At 59.5% G+C, this 18363-nt stretch overlaps 1 protein-coding gene across 9 annotated transcripts in view; it reads left to right on the forward strand.

Annotated features, from left to right (window-relative positions):
• Positions 1–18363, forward strand: part of LOC125127520 (mitochondrial import inner membrane translocase subunit TIM16) — a 77097-nt gene that overhangs the window by 13288 nt on the left and 45446 nt on the right. For 8 of the 9 annotated variants that reach the window (XM_047780650.1, XM_047780653.1, XM_047780648.1 and 5 more), the window contains exons 7-9: positions 9130–9180; positions 14904–14990; positions 15442–15524. In XM_047780650.1, coding sequence (XP_047636606.1) covers positions 9130–9180; positions 14904–14990; positions 15442–15524 — 221 coding nt within the window. Of the gene's footprint in view, positions 1–9129; positions 9181–13363; positions 13840–14903; positions 14991–15441; positions 15525–18363 lie in introns of those variants that run through there. The other variant, XM_047780652.1, reaches the window with a different exon arrangement.

The following is an 18363-nucleotide window of genomic DNA, read 5'->3' on the forward strand; positions in this document are numbered from 1 at the left end:
TCCCTTAGCCTTAGAGAAGGTTGGGTGTTTTCTGTGAAGGGCACACACTTTGCGTTTTGTGGGCCAGGCTGTCTCTATCGGTGCCACCTGGCAACAGAGCAGCAGCTATGGACAAAGAGTCCGTAAAAGAGGGGCGCGGCAGTGTTCCAGGAAAACCGCGTTTGTAGGAGTTCCTGCCGTGACTCCGCAGTGATGAACCTGACTGTATCCGTGAGGATGGGGACTCGATCCCCGGCCTTGCTCTCAGCAGGTTACGGACCCCGCGTTGCCTCCAGCTGCGGCATTGGTCGAGGGTGCTGCTTGGATCCTGGGTTGCTGTGGCTGTGGTGCAGGCCGGCAGCTGCAGCTCTCATGCAATGCGTAGCCTGGGAACTTCCACATTCTGTGGGCGCAGCTCTAAAAAGACAAAAACAAAATCAAACTGAGTTTGTAGAACCAGGCCTCTGGTTGGATGTGGCCTGCGGGCCTTACAGCTTGCCCACCGGACTTAGATTCCTTAGGGCTGGTGCTGGCTGTAGACTGTGAAGTTCTTTAGGGCGGCTGATGCATTCTAGCCAGGTGCCTTGCTGAGGAGGCTGCCCTGGGGCAGCATGGCATCAGCTTGGGCCTTGGGAGGAGACAGGTGTCCGTGGGTGAGCAGTGGCCCTCTGAGCCTGGAGAACGGACAGAGCAGGTTGACTGCCCCTGTCCCGTGGTGGTGAGCCCACGAGGAAGTGGACCCTGAACAGGGCCCTGGCTCTGGGCCGCCTCACAGCTCCAGCAGGTGCCCGAAGGGATCAGAGATGCAGTGTGTGGTGTGACGGGAGGGTGGCAGGAGGGTGCCTTGGTTTCCCTGGGCAGGCAGGTGAGTATTCTGAGCGAGGACTGGCTTCAGCAGCTGCCGTGCAAACCAGCCTGCCCGGGGCCCAGCCCTGAAGAGAGAGGGAGGAAGCTGTGTGCCCAGGACAAGCAGGGCCCCTTCTGTGCGAGCCCACCCAGGCCTGCGGCACCACCGTCGGGATGGCCCTTCACTTGGGATTGCGGCTCACAAGGCCGGTCCAGCCTGTAGCCTGTGCCCCGTGTCCCCTCGGCTCCAGTCCCTCCCCAGCCCCTGGCAGGCTCTCTGGGGAGCAGCTCTTAGGGCCTTGACGTGGGTCATTTCCAGAGACACCACCCCTCCCTGGAGCTGGCGGCCCTGCTGGGGGTTAGCGTGAACCAGAGCCCCCAGTGTGGTCAAGGCTGGTTTTGGCGAGGCTGCGAAGGCCTTGAACCATCCCCTGGGGGTCCTGCCAGGTTCAGAGGCAGCTGGGTGAGCACCATGGGTGAGGGCAGCGCAGGGTGGGCTGAGGGTTCTGTTCTGAAGGCAGCGGACACCAGGTGCGGGACACGCTGAGAGGCGCCGGGGGTGCTGGGGGGACCGTGAGGAGCCGTCGGCCTCCAGGAGAGAGGGCGGCGTGGGCCCGGCGACAGGGCGTGGGCAGGGAGGAGGGACGGTCTGTGGGGCCTGGCGGGACATGGGAGGACCCGGAGAACCCTGGGGACAGGAGGGAGGGCGTTGGTCCCGGGACTGCGTGCAGAGGGTCGGGGGGTGTGCGTGGGAGCCGTCCCTGCTGAGGCAAGGGGACTGGGCTGTCCTCACGCTGACCAGTCCCTGGGCATGTGTGTGGCCGTGGGCAGCAAAGCCAGGATCCTTCAGCACCCAGGGACAGAGGGCCTCACCACGAACCCTGCAGCCATTGCTGACCCTGAGGTGCCACCCCTGGGGACAGCTTTCCCAGGACCTGGCTGGCAACTTAGAAGAGGAAGGGGGGGAGGCCCCCAGGATTCTGGTCTCATCCTCTCCCTCCCCACCACCCACGCTGGGCTCTTGAACCCTGGACCAGCCCCCAGCTGGTCACTCATGGGGCTTCTCTGGTGTGGGGGTCCAGCCCTTTCTCCCCAGGGGTCTGAACCCCGTTTACCATTGAAACTGGGCTCAGGAGGGGGTGGAGAATGAAGAGCTCCCTGGTCACAGAGCACACGGTGTCCACCGTATCCTGCCACCTCCTGCAGGGCGGCTCGCCTTCCCGCCTTCTGGCATCTTGGGAGGAGGAATTAGTGTCCAGCTGTGGGCTGTGCCCTCTCCACACAGAGAGCTAATTGCAGGGTCACTCGGTGGGTTGCTGGAGGGGCGCCGAGTGGAGGCCCTCACCTCCACCCCCGGTCCCAGGCTGGGTTGCTGTGCCTGTGGGGACACAGCACCTTGTGATGCTGTTGATCTGGGTGCGGCATCCTGGGGGAGGGCGCTGTCCTCCAACAGTGTCACCTGGCAGTGAGGGCTGGGTGTCAGCACAGTCCTGCATCTGCTGCCCCCCCTTTGTCGTGAAGGGGGAGCCTCGGGATCCTGCGTGAGTGTGTCGAAAGCCAATAACTCCTGGAGTGGTACCAGAGAGGGGCTGCCCCCATAACGCTGGTCAGGTGGAGGTGCCCAGGGCTCTGTCCTGAGTGTGGGGGAGCCCGTGAGTGGGCCCACCCTCAGCAGGAGAGATCCTGAGCCCCTCTTGGCCGGGGTGGGCAGTCCTGGCTCTGGGTTTGCAGACAGTGCTGCCTGATTTGGGGCGGGGAGGACACTCTCTTCATGTCCCATCCCCCACCCACACACGGAGACGCTCCCTGGCCGTCTGGTTGCACCTCCCATCCTGCCTTGGAGCAGTTCTGCCTCCAGGACCCCCAATGCCCCAGCCAGGTGAGGGGCCGGGCACAGCCCACCGAAGCCCCTTCCTGCTTCCTTCCCCGCTCCTGTCGTCTCGGGAAGGGGCAGGTGGCCACTAGGGGGCGCGTCAGCCTCACAGATGGCTGGGCTTGGCCCACTGGGCTCTCACTCCACGTGGTGGGTTGTGCCAATGAGCCCAGCAAGGACGAGCCTGGGCACCCTTGTTGTGCGGCCCTGTCGGCCCCCACCAGTCTGGACCTGATGTTGAAGTTCTGTGCTAGGTGGCCCAGCTCCCTTTAGGGAGGCGTCCAGGGGTCAACGCTGTGCCTCGACCTGTGAGCAGTGCTCAGGGGCTTGCTTGCCCGGCTCACGAAGTACGCTGGGGTGGACTGGCGTCCGGACCTGGCGGCTGGTCCATTGCTGCCAGGCCTTTCCTCCGATCCGGCTCTCACTGCTCATCCTGCCCTGTCTGTCCTCAGCTCTAGTTGTTCTTTCTCTGTCACTTGTTGTCTTTTCGGTGTCTGTAGTTGTCTTTGTCCCTCCCGTGTCTCTCTCTCTCTTTGTCTGTCTCTGTGTTTCCCCATCCTCTCTCTGTCTCTCACTCTTCCCACTGCCTGTCCCTGTCCTGTGCCTCTCACCGTCCTCCTCTGTCTGATCTCTGTCACGCCCGAGGCTGTGGCGTGTTCAGAGCTCATCCCTGGACCGTGCCCACCTGGTACTGAGCACTTGCTAAGTGCCAGTACCCTGTGGCTGGCAGGCTTTGCTGGGAGTGACCCGAGAAGCCCGGACCTGGCCTGTGAAGGGAGGCCCGGCTTCCGAGGCCTCCCTTGTCCAGTTGTGCACTTGCCCACTGCCCCCCGTTCCTGCCGCTTGCTCTCCTCACATGACCTTGTCCCCTGCTGGCCGGCGCCTATCTGCACGTCTTGGTCGATGCTCTTCCTTCTCCTTCAGATGCCTTTCCCTCCCCAGCGCAAGCTGCGCTTGCCCTTCTGGGTTCCAGTCAGGTCCAGGTTCCTCCCCAGGGTTGCCTCTGACCACACTCAGTAGGGGGGGTTGCTGGGTCTGCCCCCCAATCACCCAGGCGGGCCTGGCAGAAGTGCCGAGCAGAGGGAGCTGAGAGCCCGCCTTGCCTTGGCGCGTTTGTTACAGTGAAACCAGTGTAGCTACATTAACTAAAGCCCACGGTTGACCTCAGGGTTCCCTCTCGAGGTCTGTTCTCTGGGTTCCAAGTGCATGACGTCACATATCCATCACGACAGCATCAGGCAGGATCGTTTCACTGCCCTGCGTCGCCCCTTCCTCCCTCCCTCTTCCTGAAGCCCTGGCAACCCCTTATCTTTTTGCTCTTTCTGTATCATTTGCCTTTTCCCAAATGTGGAATATCGTGTAGTTAGACTCATACCATATGTGGCCTTTTCCGATAGGCTTTTTTCATTTAGTGAGATGCACTTACAGGGCTTCTCTGTCCTTTTTTTTTTTTGTCTCTTAGGGCCGCGTAGCATGTGGAGGTTCCCGGGCTGGGGGTCACTTCGAGCTGTGCCACAGCCGCAGCAACGCCAGATCTGAGCTGCGTGACCTACACCACAGCTCACGGCAATACCGGATCCTTAACCCGCTGAGCGAGGCCAGGGATCGAACCTGTGTCCCCATTGATGCTAGTCAGCTTCCTTAACCATTGAGCCACGATGGGAATTCCAGGTCTTCCCTGTGTCTTTGTGGACTGAGAACTAATTTTTTTAAATTGTAGTATTAAAAAAACGTACTGTAAAATGTGCCATCTCAACCATTTGAAAGCGTGCCATTCAAATACTAAATATGTTGACATTGTTTTGAAACATTTCCAGAACTGAAACTCTACACCTGTTAAACGGCAGCTTCCCTTCGTCGCCTCCTCCAGCCCCTGGTAATCATTTTGCTTTCTGTATCCATGAACGTGACTGCTCATGTAATTCTGCAACTGGCTCATCTCATTTAGCGTGATGTCCTCAAGGTGCGTCCATGTCGTCGAATGTGACAGGAGTTCCTTTTCCAGACTGAGTAGTATTTTGAAGGATGTGTGTCTACTGTGTTTTTTTTCAACCGTTCGTCTGTCAAGTGGACACTTGGGTGGCCTCTACCTCTGGGCCATTGTGAATCATGCTGCGTTGGATGGGGATGGTGCAAATATTTCTTTGTGGTGTTGTTTTAGATTCTTTTGGATTTATCCCCAGAAGTGGAATTTCTGGATCATATGGTAATTTCTATTTTTAATTTTTTGAGGCACTTCTGGACCATTTATATTCCCACCGACACTACACAAGGGTTGTCACTTTCCGCATCCTCCCCACCACTTGTTATTTTCTGGGTTTCTTTAATAGTAGCCGTCTTCTCGGGTGTGAGGGTCTGTCTTACTATGATTTTGGTTCGCGATTATCTGGTGATGAGTGACCTCGAACATCTTTTCACGGCTCGTTGACCATTTGTATGTCTCTGGAGAAACACCTGTTCAAGTCCTTTGTTCACTTGTAATTGGGTTATTTGATTTGTTGCTGTTGTTGTGTGGTGCGAGTTCTTTGTATGTTCTAGATACTTATCTTTTATAAGGTAGATGATGTGAAAATATTTGCTCCCATTCCGGGAGTTCCCGCCGTGGCTCCGTGGGATCCGGGGCGTCTCTGTCTCTGCAGCACCAGGACGCAGGTTTGATCCCTGGCCCGGCCCAGTGTAGTGGGTTGAAGGAGCTGGTGGTGCTGCCACTGTGGTGCAGGTCACACCTCCGGCTCAGGTCAGATCCTTGGCCCAGGAACTCCATATGCTGAGGGGTGGCCAAGAAAAGAGAACAAAAACCACAGTATCTTCTCGCATGCTGTAGGTTGTCTTTTTACTCTGTTGATTATGTCCTTTGATGTTAAATTTTCCAGTTTTTATTTTTTGCTTTTGTTCTATTTTTGCTTTTGTTTTCTGTGCTTTTGATGTCGTAATCATGACCAAACGCCATGTCCTGAACTTTTTCCCCTATGTTTTCTTCTAGGAGTTTTATGGCTTGGGGTCTGAGCTCTTTGTTTTTTATCACAAAACAATATTCCACTGTATGAGTGAACCACAGTCTGTTTATTCATTCACCTATTAAGGAACTTCTTGGCTCCTTCCAGTTTTTTGTTTTGTTTTGTTTTTGGCCATGCTGGTGGCATTTGAACTTCCCAGGCCAGGGCCTGAAACTGTCACAGCAGTGACCTTAACTGCAGCAGTGACAGTGCCGGAACCACAGCAGTGACAATGCCGGAGCCTTAACCTCTAGGCCACCAGGGAACTGCTGCTTGGATTTTTTTTTTTTCTTTGCTTCAAGTTTCTTGAAACTATAATAAAACTACAGTAAATGTTTATGTGGATGTAAGTTTTTAACTCACTTGGGTAAACACTTAGCACAGTCGCTGGTTCATAGAATAGGAGCAGTAAGAGGTTTCTTTTTAAGCTTTGTGAGAAACTGCCAACCTGTTTTCCAAAGCGGCCTTATCCTTTTGTATTCCCACCAGAAATGAACGACAGTTCCTGTTGCTCCACATTCTCATCAGCATTTGGTGCTGTCAGTTTTTTTAAATTTCGCCCTTTTCTAATAGATGTGTAGTTTACTGTTCTAACGGAATTTACATTTCCTTTTTTTTTTTTTTTTGGCTGTCCCTGTGGCATGTGGGAGTTTCTGGGCCAGGGTTCAAATCCAAGCCACAGCTGCCTGCCCCTTAACCCACTGCACCGGGCCAGGGATCCAACCCTGGCTGCTGCAGAGACAACACTGCGTCCTTAACCCTCTGCGCCATAGCAGGACCTCCCTTTAAGTTTTGTTTTATTGAAATATAGCTGACTGACAATGTTCTGTTAGTTTCACGTGTACAGCACGTGAGTCAGTTATACACATAACTATGTCCGTTCTTTTTTCCCGTATAGGTTATTGCAAACCATTGAGTAGGTTTTCTTGTGCTCTACAGCAGGTTCTCATCTGTTTTATAGGGTAATGTGTGTATGTTCTTCCCACCCCCCCAGTTCTTCCCTCCCCTCAATGGTTTCCTTGTAGCACCCATAAGATTGTGGTTTTAAAATCTGTGATTTGTTTTCTTTTTCTTTCTTTCTCTCTCTCTCTCTTTTTTTTTTTTTTTTTTTTGAGGGCCGCACCTGCGGCATATGGAAGATCCTGGGCCTGTGAGAACTCCTGTTTCTGTTTTATAAATAACTTCCTGGGAGTTCCCCTTGTGGTTTAGTGGGCTAAGAATCCAGCTGGTATCCACGAGGATGTGGGTTCGATCCCTGGCCTTGCTCAGTGTGTTAAAGGACCTGGCATTGCCGTGAGCTGCGGTGTGGGTCACAGATGAGTCTCAGATCGCGCGTTGCTGTGGCTGTGGTGTAGGGCAGCAGCTGCAGCTCCCATTGGACTCCTAGCCCAGGATCTTCCATGTGCCATGGATCCAAAAAAAAAAAAAGTTATTCCCAAACCCAAGGTCACTTAGGTTTTCTCCTGTGCCATCTTCTGGAGGTTTTTTTTTTTTCCTCTAATCTCTCTCTCTCTCTCTCTTTTTTTTTAAGACCATACTTGAGTCATATGGAAGTTCCCAGGCTAGGGGTGAAACCTCAGCTGCAGCTGCCGGCCTACACCATAACCACAACCATGGCAGATCCGCACCGCGGAACCTAAACCACAGCTCTTGGCAACACTGGATCCTTAACCCACTGAGCGAGGCCAGGGATCAAACCCGCAATCTCGTGATTCCAAGTCATATTCATTAACCACCGAGCCATGACGAGAACTCCGTTGGAGGTTTTATAATAAATGTTTGCATTTTGTGTTTAGGTCTGTGATTCTTGTGGTGGATGTAAAGTCTGGGCCTGGATTCACGTCTTTGCCTGTGGTTGTTCCCTGGGTCCAGCCCCACTTGTTGAAAAGACTGTCTTTGCTCCGTCGTGTTGCCTTTGCCTCTTTGTCGAAGATGAGACTAGTTCGGCAGTGGGGGGTGGGTGAGGGGGAGTGTTGCTCTCTGGGCTGTCTGTCCTGGTCCATTGATCTCTTTGTCCTTGGGCTGGTCCACACCACCCCGATTCCTGTCCATTTAGAGCCCAGAGAGGTAGCACCAACCCTCCAGCTTTGCTCTCTGTTCATACCGTGTGGGCCATTCTGAGTCTCTCCTTTCGGCGTCAGCCTCTCCATCTGTTTGTCGATACCCACCAGATAACTTGCGGGGGTCTTCGCTGGGATCGTGCTGGACCTAGAGAGCACGTTGGGACGACCTGCCATCTTGCTAGGACAGGGCACATGGACGCGCTCTTCATTTGTTGTGTGCTTTGATTTCCTTCATCAGGGCTTTGCTGTGTTCCTTGTGTAGGTCTCACGCATGTGCAGGTAGATTTACAGCTCAGCATTTCAGGTGTGCGGGTGCGGACGTAAATGGCACGGTGGTTTTCATTTCTAAGTACGCTTGCTCATCGCTGGCGCCTTGATTTTCAAAATGTGAAAGCAGGCATCCGTGCTGCTTGAACCTGACGGGGGCTGTGCTGAGATGTGGGAGGGAAAAGCTGGTCACCCTTCCCCGGCCTCAGCCCTGGGCCCCGGCACGGACTCGCAGCCGGTCCCAGTCCAGACCTCTCTCCTTGTTCAGCAGACTTGCAGATCCTGCGGGAATGTGGTCGGACACATGGGGCTTTTTGCTTATTTTTCCCGCAGCACAGCCACACCAGGCCGTGTTCTTTCCCATCGTCCTCTCCGCTCTAAGCAAGTCCTCATGGCCAAGCCTGTGCGTAGTCAGTGGATACAGGATACGCTGCCTGTCCCCAGGTTCTTTTTGCACGTGTGTTTGTGTGCACTCTTACCCCCTCACACACACACACAGCAATTCCTCCACAGAAATAAAGCTGCTGTGTGAGGTATGGGATTTTATATTGTTACGGCTGTTTCTTTCTCCTTTGGTCTGTTCCCATCCCCGCCCTCGGGTGTTCTGTCCCGGAACCGTGAGCGGAGAGATGGAGGAGCGTGCGCTTGCTGCCTGCTTAGACCTCAGGTTGGGTCTAGACATGGCGTTGTCTCCCGAGTCCCTCTGGGCTGGGCTGAGCATAGGATGGACACTCACCTACCCTAGGCTCTGGTCTGGGCCTCAGTCTCTCCATCTCGAAGGGGTCATGGTAATGGCGCCGCTTCGTAAGGGGGTTGGGAAGATGGGGAGCCATCATGCGTGTCACGTGCTTGGCACATAGTAGGTGCTCATGAAATGGGAACTCTTGTCGTCGAGTTCTCTGTTGTGGGTGACTGGGGCAGGAAAGGGGACCTGGTCCCCGATGTGAAGGAGGAGCCAGGCTGGGGATGGGTCACCAAGTGTGTGATGCACACCCATGTCCTGGGGGGTGGGACCCTCAGCGCCTGGGGGTGAGGAAGACAGGCTGACCCCAGAGAGCTCCCCTGCCCTAATTGTGCTCTCTGTTTTGCCCCTTGGCCTCTCTAGGACAAGCAGCTGCGGATCTTTGACCCCAGAGCAAAGCCCGAGGCCTCCCAGGTGAGTTGTGTGGGCAGTGGGGCTGGGATGAGGCCCTGGTGGCTCCAGCAGGCTCCGGCGGGGGCAGCTCAGTGTCTGGCACACAGATTCTGCCACACCCGGTGCCCCTGGCCAAGGCCTGGCGGGTTCGTGGGGTCACTTGGGAGGTGGCTGCTGCTGCTAGAAGCTCTTTCGAAGCGTGTTCGGGGTCCTGAGAGGGTCCAGCTTTGATCTCAGGGTGGGGCACAGCCAGACTGCCCACATGCCTTCGGTGGAGGCATCCTGTGGCTTCAGGAAGCTAATTTGAGACCCAGCTTCCTCTCCTCCTTTGAGACCTTCGTCCCACCCGCCCTTCCTGGTGTGGTCAGCAGGGGCCAGCCGTGGAGGAGCCAAAAAGACACAGCCCCTGCCCTCTGCACCCCTCCAGTCTCACAGCTGGTGCTGGGGGCAGGGGCGGGGGTGCTGCCAGAGCCCTGAGCCCCAAGTCTTCCACAGAGCATGGTTGGTTTGTCTGTGGCTGTGTACAGGGCGCATGTGGCCCTTGGCGTTCTGGGTTCATGGGCAGGCCGTGGGTTCATGCCACAGGTCTTGATCCACTGGGAACTTGAGAGAAGCTTGTTGCTGGGCACAGGATGTCCTGTGATGAATGAGACAGACATGGGGTGATGGCTGGGGGGCTTCTCTTGCTTCAGTGTTTAGTGCTTCCTTGAAGAGCTGGCTCGGTGCTGAGGCCTGAGTGACACGGCAGACCACCTGGAGTGCCGTGAGTTTGTCCCAGGAGCCTGAGCAAGGGGCCTGGTGCCTGTCTGTGGGAAGCTGTTAGAGTTAACAAGCAAACGGTGACATGAGCAGATTTACATTTTATTTTATTTTTAAATTTTTATTTATTTTGCCTCTTTTTTTTAAGGGCCACACCCATGGCATGTGAGGGTTCCCAGGCTAGGGGTCCATTTGGAGCTACAACTGCCGGCCTACACCACAGCCATAGCAGCACGGGATCCGAGCTGCATCTGTGACCTACACCACAGCTCTTGGCAACGCTGGATCCTTAACCCACTGAGCAAGGCTAGGGATCGAACTTGCAGCCTCATGGTTCCTAGTTGGGTTGTTTCCACTGCACCAGGGTGGGAGCACCCAGATTTACATTCTAAAAAGATTTTTCTAGAAACCGAGGAGCCTTCTTTCCTGCGGAAGGTGAAGGGACGCGCTCCAGGGACGCGCTCCTCAGTGAGGCCCCCGGCCCAGCACAGAGGCCCCCATCTGCATTTCTAGGACTTGTTCCCCACCCGAAGCCAAGGGCAATCCTCCATGCTAAACCCGGCGAGCGAGCCAGGGGTCTGCGTTCCCTCTTGTGCACACATGCACACGCATGCACACACACAGGAACCCCTTCAACCGCCAAGTGCACCTTACTGCCCAAGACAGGACAGTCAGTTCCGCCTCTGCTGGAGGAGGCCGTGTCCTGACAGGTGAACCAAGCGCAGCGGAAGTGGCTTTAGCCCCACTCTGGCCGTGCTTCTGGCAAGGCTGGCTCTTGGTCCCCTCGCCCTGTGCCGGGTGGGGAGCTGTTGGAGCCCTGGGGCAGTGTGGGTGTGGGCGGAGTGTGGTTTCCGCAGCTGACCTCCAGCCTTCGGATGGGGGCTGGGGCGCAGCTGTAGGAGGGAGGCTGAGGCCTTCTTCCCCGGGCTTTCTCAGGTCACTTTCTCTCCTGCCCAGGGTCCAGGGCATGGCGCCCGGCACCTCTGCTCTCTCCTCCCTTCTCCCCTCCTCCTCCTCCTGCAGCGGGGGATGGCGATGGTGCGGAGGTAGAGCGTCCGTGGCTGCCGTCCAAGGGCTCCAAGTTCAGAGCAGAGAGAGGGAGGCGATCTGGTTCTGGGGGGAGCCCCCCTGAAGGGGGTTTCGGGGCCGAGGAGACCTGGGAAGAGCGTGGGTGGCTCTCACCCCCTCCCAGCTCCTGGGACAGTGCCTTTGCTCGCCCGGCCCGCTGTTGCAGTTGCGGGGGCAGCGGCGGGGCCTGGAATGCCGCCCTCCGCCTGGCCCTGCCCCCACTTCCGCCAGGGCATCTGGCCCACACCTGGCTTCTATTAGGAAAACCGCTGCTGGCGGCCAGGGCCGGCGTGAGCCGAGGGGCCAGCTCACAGGGAGAGGCCTTCGGGAGCGCCTTCTCCCGAGATCCTCCTTCCCCGCTAGAGGAGGGTATGGGGGGGCGGGGAGGGGAGGCACTGCCCTCCCCCAGCCTCTGCCCTCCCTGCCCCGGTGGCTCGCCCCGCCGCCTGGAGCCTGGGCAGGGAGGCCTGGGGACTCCTCCTCCTCCGTCTTTTTCTGTCCCTGCCTCTGGTGACTGGAACTCCGAGCAGGGGCTGCTTGGGTGGCTCCCGCCAGTTCACACCCGCTGCTTTGCTTTCAGGTTGCATTTATGACAGGTTATTATATCCCAGGCCCTAGGCTCGCATGACCTCCTTCCAGCCTCATAACCGTCCAATAAAGTTGTCTTTCGGTCATTTTTGCCCCAGGGTCGCATAGCGGGTGCCAGAGGCAGATTTGGCCCATCTGATCCTGGAGTCCTGGGCCTCTCTGCTGCCCCTTCACTGGGCCAGAGCCCCAGAGGGTATGGCCGCGGGTGGCCGAGGTCCTGAAGTCATGGCTGTGCCAGGGAAGCAGCACCTGTGGCTGAGGGGGTACCCAGGGGTGGTGAGGCCTTGGCATGTTTGTCTGGGGCAGGAGGGGGCTGGAGGAACCGTGCCTTCCAACCAAACCCCCCGTGTCGGGCGGGCCTGGCCGGCCAGGATCTGGAGCCCAGAGCTGAGCCTGGCCCAGGAGGGGTGTGGGTGGGTGGTGGTGGGGTCTTACCACCAGAGAAGGTCCTCTCATTGAGGCAGGAGCCCAGGGCTGCTCTTCCAGCCGCCCTGCCCCACACAGGAAGCGTTGCCGTGGCGACAGAGGGGGATTTGGCTGCACCGCAGCTGGAATGCTGGGTATGCGCCTGCTCTTGGCGCCCCTGTGCTGGGCAGGCGCTGCCTGGCCTCCGCCCCCCTCTTCTCTCTTTGGGGCCAGGTGTAGGGGAGACGTGGGGGACTGGGGAGCCGCTTCTCCCTGAGCAGAACACCCAGCTGCCCCGCTGCTTCCTGGGACGTGGCTGGGACCTTGCGGGGGGGGAGGGGGGTCCCAGCCACTCAGCCCCTGGAGGATGAGACTCCTGGGACCTGGAGAGAGGGCGCCTCCTCCCCAGTCCCACCCAGGTCAGCCAAGAACTTGGCAGTTTTGAAAATGGAGCTCATTCCTGTGGTCTGAGGCTAGAGGTCTGGGGAGTGGGGGGTGGTCCTTGGCCGCCCTCCCCCATTGATGGGGCTTCCTCTGGCCCCTGGGCAGACGGAGCTGGCTGTGCCCGTGGCAGATGCAGGCTGCGCCAGGCTCAGCTCCAGCTCTGACCCTGTCTTCACTTCCTTGGTGCCGTGCTGTGCCCTCTGAGACCAAAGCCAGGGTGGAGTGCTGTGGAGTGGGCTGACTCGTCAGCCCACACTGCCCCTCCAGCTCTGCCTGGGCCCAACAGCCTGGTTCCCTGGGTGAGTTCGTCCAGGAATGACCGCTGGAGAGCCCACGCGCCTGCATCTTGGGCTCCTCCTGGCCTGGGCTCTGCGGCCTTCCGCTGTGCACCTCTCCTCGCCTGTCCCTGCCTCAGCTCCTCCTCGGCAGATAACAGACGCCTGGCAGGTGGCCGTCCTTCCTGCTGGTGGCTTGGGCAGGGGCTTCCTCTGTCAGGCCTCTGGTTTCTCCGTGTGTGAAAGAGAAAGGTGGGAAACACAGGCCAAGGAATGTCCCATCCCTAACCTGTGCCTCTGGCGGGAAAACGTTTGCTCGCTGCCCACAGGCCCTGCAGGCCTTGCACAGCCGCCTCCCCTCCCCTGACCCTGCGACCGTGCCAGCCTCTTCGCTCTCTGAGGCCCAGCTCTTCACAGTTGCTGGTTTTGCCTCGAGCTCACGTCTGCTGATCCTCCACTCAGATGTTACCTTAAATTCACTTCTCTCAATTGTGCTCTGTTGTACCCTGTTACCATGCTTTAAGAAATGCGCATTGGAGTTTCTACTGTGGTGCAGCTGGATCAGCAGTGTCTCTGTGGTGCCAGGTCGCAGGTTCAATCCCCAGCCCAGCACAGTGGGTTAAGGATCCGGTGTTGTTGCAGCTGTGGTGTAGGTTGCAATTTCGGCTCAGATCTGATCCGTGGCCCAGGAACTCCATATGCCAAGGGGCGACCAAAAAAGAAATCACAAAAGTGCATTGACTCGTGCCAGACACAGCCCTGAGCGCTTGCCCCCCACAGCAGGTCTGTTCCGGTCTCTTCATTCAGGGCAGGAAACGGCGGCACGGGGGCTGCCAGTGGCAGGGCGTTCGTTCACCCAGGCAGCCTGACTCTAAAGCTTGCACCCTTAGCCGCCCCCTCCAGCAGCCTGCTGAGTTACTGCCATCGGGTTCCCATCTGCCTTTCAACCTGCGCGTTCTGCGGCTTCAGGGACCCTCTCTGTTTCGCTGACCCGGTCCCCGGCGCCAGCCATCATATCACAGAAGAACAGATGGACCAGCAGCCCTGCTGCACCCAGGCCATGACCCTGCACGGCCGTGGAGGGACGAATGGTGTGCGAGTGTGGTGCCAGCCGCCTGGTGCTGCTCACCCTGGTGAGAGGGTGAGAGTCCACAGGACACTTCTCACCGACTCGGGGATGTCAGGGGCAGAGCTGCCCCTCGCCCTGCCCTGCTGATGAAGCAGGGATGTCGGCCCCAGTTCTCAGGCTCCAGCCCTGACTTCCGGTGCCGACGGCAGCCGGGTGGAAAGGGAGCAGTGAGAAAAGCCCTTGAAGGACACGGAGCCATTTCCGATGGTCTCCCACGCCAGGGTCGGTCTCCGCGGGCTGGGGAGGGGGTGCCGGGCCAGCTCCTCGCGGCACCTCCCTCCCTCCCTCATTCATTCCCAAGGAGATCGTGGGAAGCCGGGAGGAAGCTGGCCCCAGTTTGGGGTGAGCTATTTTTGGTAACAGGGTCTTTAGTCTCAGGCTCCAGGGGCCGGGGTGACTGGGAGGGAGCTGTTTGCATTTCCTCCTCTGCCCCCCACCCCCCACCAGATCCCCCGTGCCTGGGCCCGGGGGACAGGGCCGCCCGCGGTGTGAACTCGCCGCTCCTCTCCGGGGCCCAGGAAGCCTTCCTGCTGGCAGCTCTGGCGCCCTGGGAGGGCGAAGCGGGCCGCTTCTCCGCCTTCGCTGGGGACTGTTCCCTGAGCTTGGCACCAGGCCCTCTCCCGGCCCCTGGCAGCGTCAGGAGGCGGCAGTAATGCTCATAATCCCTCGATTTGCACGGCGCTTTGTGGCAGGCCTGTCCCTGTCGCATGTGGCCTCAGCTGATCCTCCCGACAGCCCTGGGAAGCAGGCAGCCCGGGCCACGAGGAGGGAAGACGAAGTTCCCAGAGGGCGTTGGGGTCCCCAGAGCCCAAGGATGGTGACCGGCAGCCAAGCGCCACCCTCTCGAGCCCCCGGAGGGTCAAGAGGGGCCTGTCGGAGAGCAGGGCAGCCCACCAGGCCCCTTAGGAGGAAGGAGACCAAGCCCAAAGTCAGTGACCAGGTCCACACTGGGTGCACAGCTGCGCCCAGCTGGCCTCTGGGGGGCACCGCCCTGGCCCCTCCTGGCCTCTAGGGAGCTCTCAGGTGGGTACCCCCCGAGCAGGCCCCCGGGGCTCAGCACCATCTCTTGCCTCCAGAGCACGCAGGCCCACGAGAACAGCAGGGATAGCCGGCTGGTGTGGACGGGCACCCGGGAGCACCTTGTGTCCACCGGCTTCAACCAGGTAGGGTCCTCCCGGAGAAGCGGGGCCCCCTCACGAGAGGGCAGGACGAGTTCCCCGGGAGGCAGGGCTGCACCGGCTCCAGGCCTGTCCATATACGGCCCTGCGTGCGGCCGGGTCTCAGCCCCAGGGGACGAGTGGCTGCTGGAAACTGGCAGATTCCATTTGCAATAGCTAAGCCTGACCCTGGGAACCGTGGTGGGCCCCCCCAGGGGCCAGAGTCCATGGAGGGAACCGCCCCTTGTCCCATGTCACCTAAGGGTTCTTAAAGGGGCAGGACATGAAAACCCAAACTCTCCCTCCCGGGCACGATGCACCCCCACCCCGGCTGCCCTCCAAGCTCTGCTCTGGGGCAGGTGCCCCTGGGCTGGGCTGTGTCCTTAGCCCCTGGGTTCCTGGGGAGCCCTGGGGCTGAGGGATGGCCCCCAAGTCCCTCTCTGTGCCTTCCCTGCAGATGCGTGAGCGTGAAGTCAAGCTCTGGGACATCCGCCTCTTCTCCGGGGCCCTGGCCTCCCTCACCCTGGACGCGTCCCCCAGGTACGAGCGGCTGGGGTGTTGGGACAGCGGGGGCGGGGGGTCTGAGGGCCCAGATGCTGTCTGTCATTGTGCGCCCGGGGCCACAGGGCCGGCATCCACCCAGGTCTCACCCTGGGGTGTTCTGGCGTCTGGGGAGGGGCTGTGACGGGGCACGTGCGGGGACGGTGGGGGGGCTGGGGGGCACCTGTTTGGCTCTGTGTATCCTGGTGGAGCTGAGGACCGAGAAGACGGATGCAGTGTTGTGGGGTGGCCACGGGGTGAGGCGGGGACATGTGGGCTGGTGTGTCTGGTGGCTCCAGTAGCAGACAGAGGCAGGCTTTGGACCCGCAGGCTCTGTGGACCTCCTGGGCCCTGGTCCCCTGCTTGTCCCTGGTGGTCCTGGGTGGGTTGGGGGGCGGGTGCGGACAGCCTGAGGTACAAGTGCACCTCCTCCTCTACCCTCCTGCTGGCGGTGCCCACGGGGTCTGTGCCAGGACAGCCCAGGCACCGGGAGGCTGGGGACCAGCCTGGCTGGGGTAGGAGGTGGTGGAACCTGGTCCCTGCTCAGCAGTGGCTCTCAGGGCGGCGGGCTGAACCTCTCACCCAGGCAGGGACCTGCAGAGGCCAGAGCCGGGATGGGGCCTTCGTCTTTGAATATACGTCCAGCTCCTTCTTCTTCCGTTTTACAGCCAGGGACACTGCATGCCGGCGGGCACAGTGACCCGTCCAGGCTCCAGGAGCAGGGAGGGCTGTGTCTGTGCACGGCCAGCTGAGTGCCCCCGAGAAGGGGTCACCATCAGGGTGGCAGTGATCCTCTGTTCCCACCTTTCTCCCAACCTAGGAGAGGCTGGGGAGCTGGAAAGACCCCTTTTGCGGATGAGGGAGGCGAAGCTAACTAAGTGAGGTCCCAAACCTTCCTGAAAAGCACACGGGACACCGGGGGCCTCTTCCAGCTCTTGGCCCTGGGGATTCAGGAGCTGTTACAGGACCCCCTGGCTGGAGGAGTCAGGGTACCCGGGCCTCCTGGTTTCCTATTCCTCTCTCAGCCCTGAGGCTGTGCTGGTATCTCTCGTCCTCCAGGCCTCCCCAGGCCAGATGGCCCCTTCCTTCCAGGGTGGCTGGGCCTGGCAGAGGGGGGAGCTGGCTCAGTTTGGAAAGGGACCAGGCACTGGCCATCAACTGCTTCTCTCCCCCACCCAACTTCCTGCCCTGCAGGCTCCGCCCCTGAGGAGCGGCCCCCAGCGTGGCCCCCCGGGGGCGGTAATGATGCCCAGACCCCATGGTGCCACTGGCCAAGGCTGACCCTGTAATTACAGCAGTTAAGAATAGCTTCGCAGGGCCAGTGAGGCCTGGAATTTCTCAAATCATTCCCAGATGGGCGGCCAGGCCGGTGTCCCGCCCCCTTCGTCCCCCAGTCCTGGCCGCTGCCCCGCTGGGCCCACGCCCTTGGCAGGGGAGTCGGGACTCTCCAGCCCTCTGCAAAGCTGGTGGACGCCAGGGATGCTTGCCAGCCTCCAGGCCGGCGAGGTGGCGGGTCCCCTGCCCCCAGGCTTCCCCCGCCATAAGCCAGAACCCCTCAGGAGCTCCCCTGGAGCGTCAGGGGCTGCAGAGTGAGCTGGGCTGAAGGTGGAAAGTGCAGGGTGTCGGCTTCGGGCCCTGCGTGGTCTCCTCCACACCCGTTTCTTCTCCATTTTACAGTTTGCATCTCAATTTGGACAGAACAGTGTGAGCCCTTAGAAGAGCCCCAGGGGGCCAGGGGTCAGGCACACGCCCTCCCCATCCTCTCCTGCCCAGGGGCCTCTGTCTCTGCTCCCGCCTGTGCCCCCCGCCCCCCAGGAGGAGATGGGCCATGTTGGGAAGAGCAGGGCGTTGGGTCCCGTCTGTAAGGCTGGGCTCTGGTGGCAGGTCTGCACGGGGCCACCTTGGGCTTCCTGTGAGCCAGACCCTGTGCGAGGTGGAGGCGGGGTTTGCCGGCAGTGCCTGGGCTGGTGGAGCTGCTCGTGCTCTGGTCCAGGAGACACAGAAACACCACCTGACTCGGGTGCCCTGTTCCTGGGCTGGGTGAATGCTTAGCAGTATTGGTCCAGGGCCGAAGGCAGGTGGGGGTCTTTCTCACATGTTACCAGAGATGTGGCTGAAGCCCGAAAAGCTGAGCCTCTGTTGAGCAAATGTGCAGCATGGAGTCTGGGGTTCTGTCTCTGCTTCTTCACCCTGCGTTGTCCGCCCTTGGTCGGAGGCACAGCCCCGTTTTCCCCCCCGCAACTCCCCGGCTAGCTTCTGCTGCTTGCAGCGGCTCCTCCCCTCTCCTGGAGCCCCAAGCCCTCCCCCTAAAAGCTGGCAACCGCCTCCTGGGCCAGGGAGCAGGCGTCCGGATCCATCCTTGCCTGCCTTGAGCCCGCCGCTGTCTCACCGAGATTGCCTGGCCCGCCGTTCTCTTTTACAGAGGGATTGGTCGTGGTGCCCGAAATGGGGGCATAGGTAGCCTGTGTGGCACAGGGCCTGTGGCAGGGAGGACCCGGCAGGTGGGGGCTGGCATTTCCCCACATCAGGATCCCCCTGGGGAGTGGCTGTTTCTCGGCTTGGTCCCCTCGTGGCCCGTGGCCCTCCCTTCATTCCCCGGCCCCTCATCTGATGCGATGCCCAAACACCTTTTCTGGGAGGGCTGGCGAGAGTGCCCAGCCCCCTTCCTTGGGGCCCTGCCACCTGCCCCGCCCCTGCTGTCCCACCAGCCAGGTTTAGCTTTGCAGCAAAAACATTCATTCAGCAGCCGCTGTGTTTAGCTGCGGCCCACAGGCCCACAATGGCCCCTTTGACGGGGCCGCTGAAGGGGAGGGCAGGCCTCACCAGGGCCGTTCCCCTA

Source organism: Phacochoerus africanus, chromosome 5 (genome assembly GCF_016906955.1).
Source record: "Phacochoerus africanus isolate WHEZ1 chromosome 5, ROS_Pafr_v1, whole genome shotgun sequence".
In the NCBI taxonomy this organism is placed as follows: Eukaryota; Metazoa; Chordata; class Mammalia; order Artiodactyla; family Suidae; genus Phacochoerus; species Phacochoerus africanus.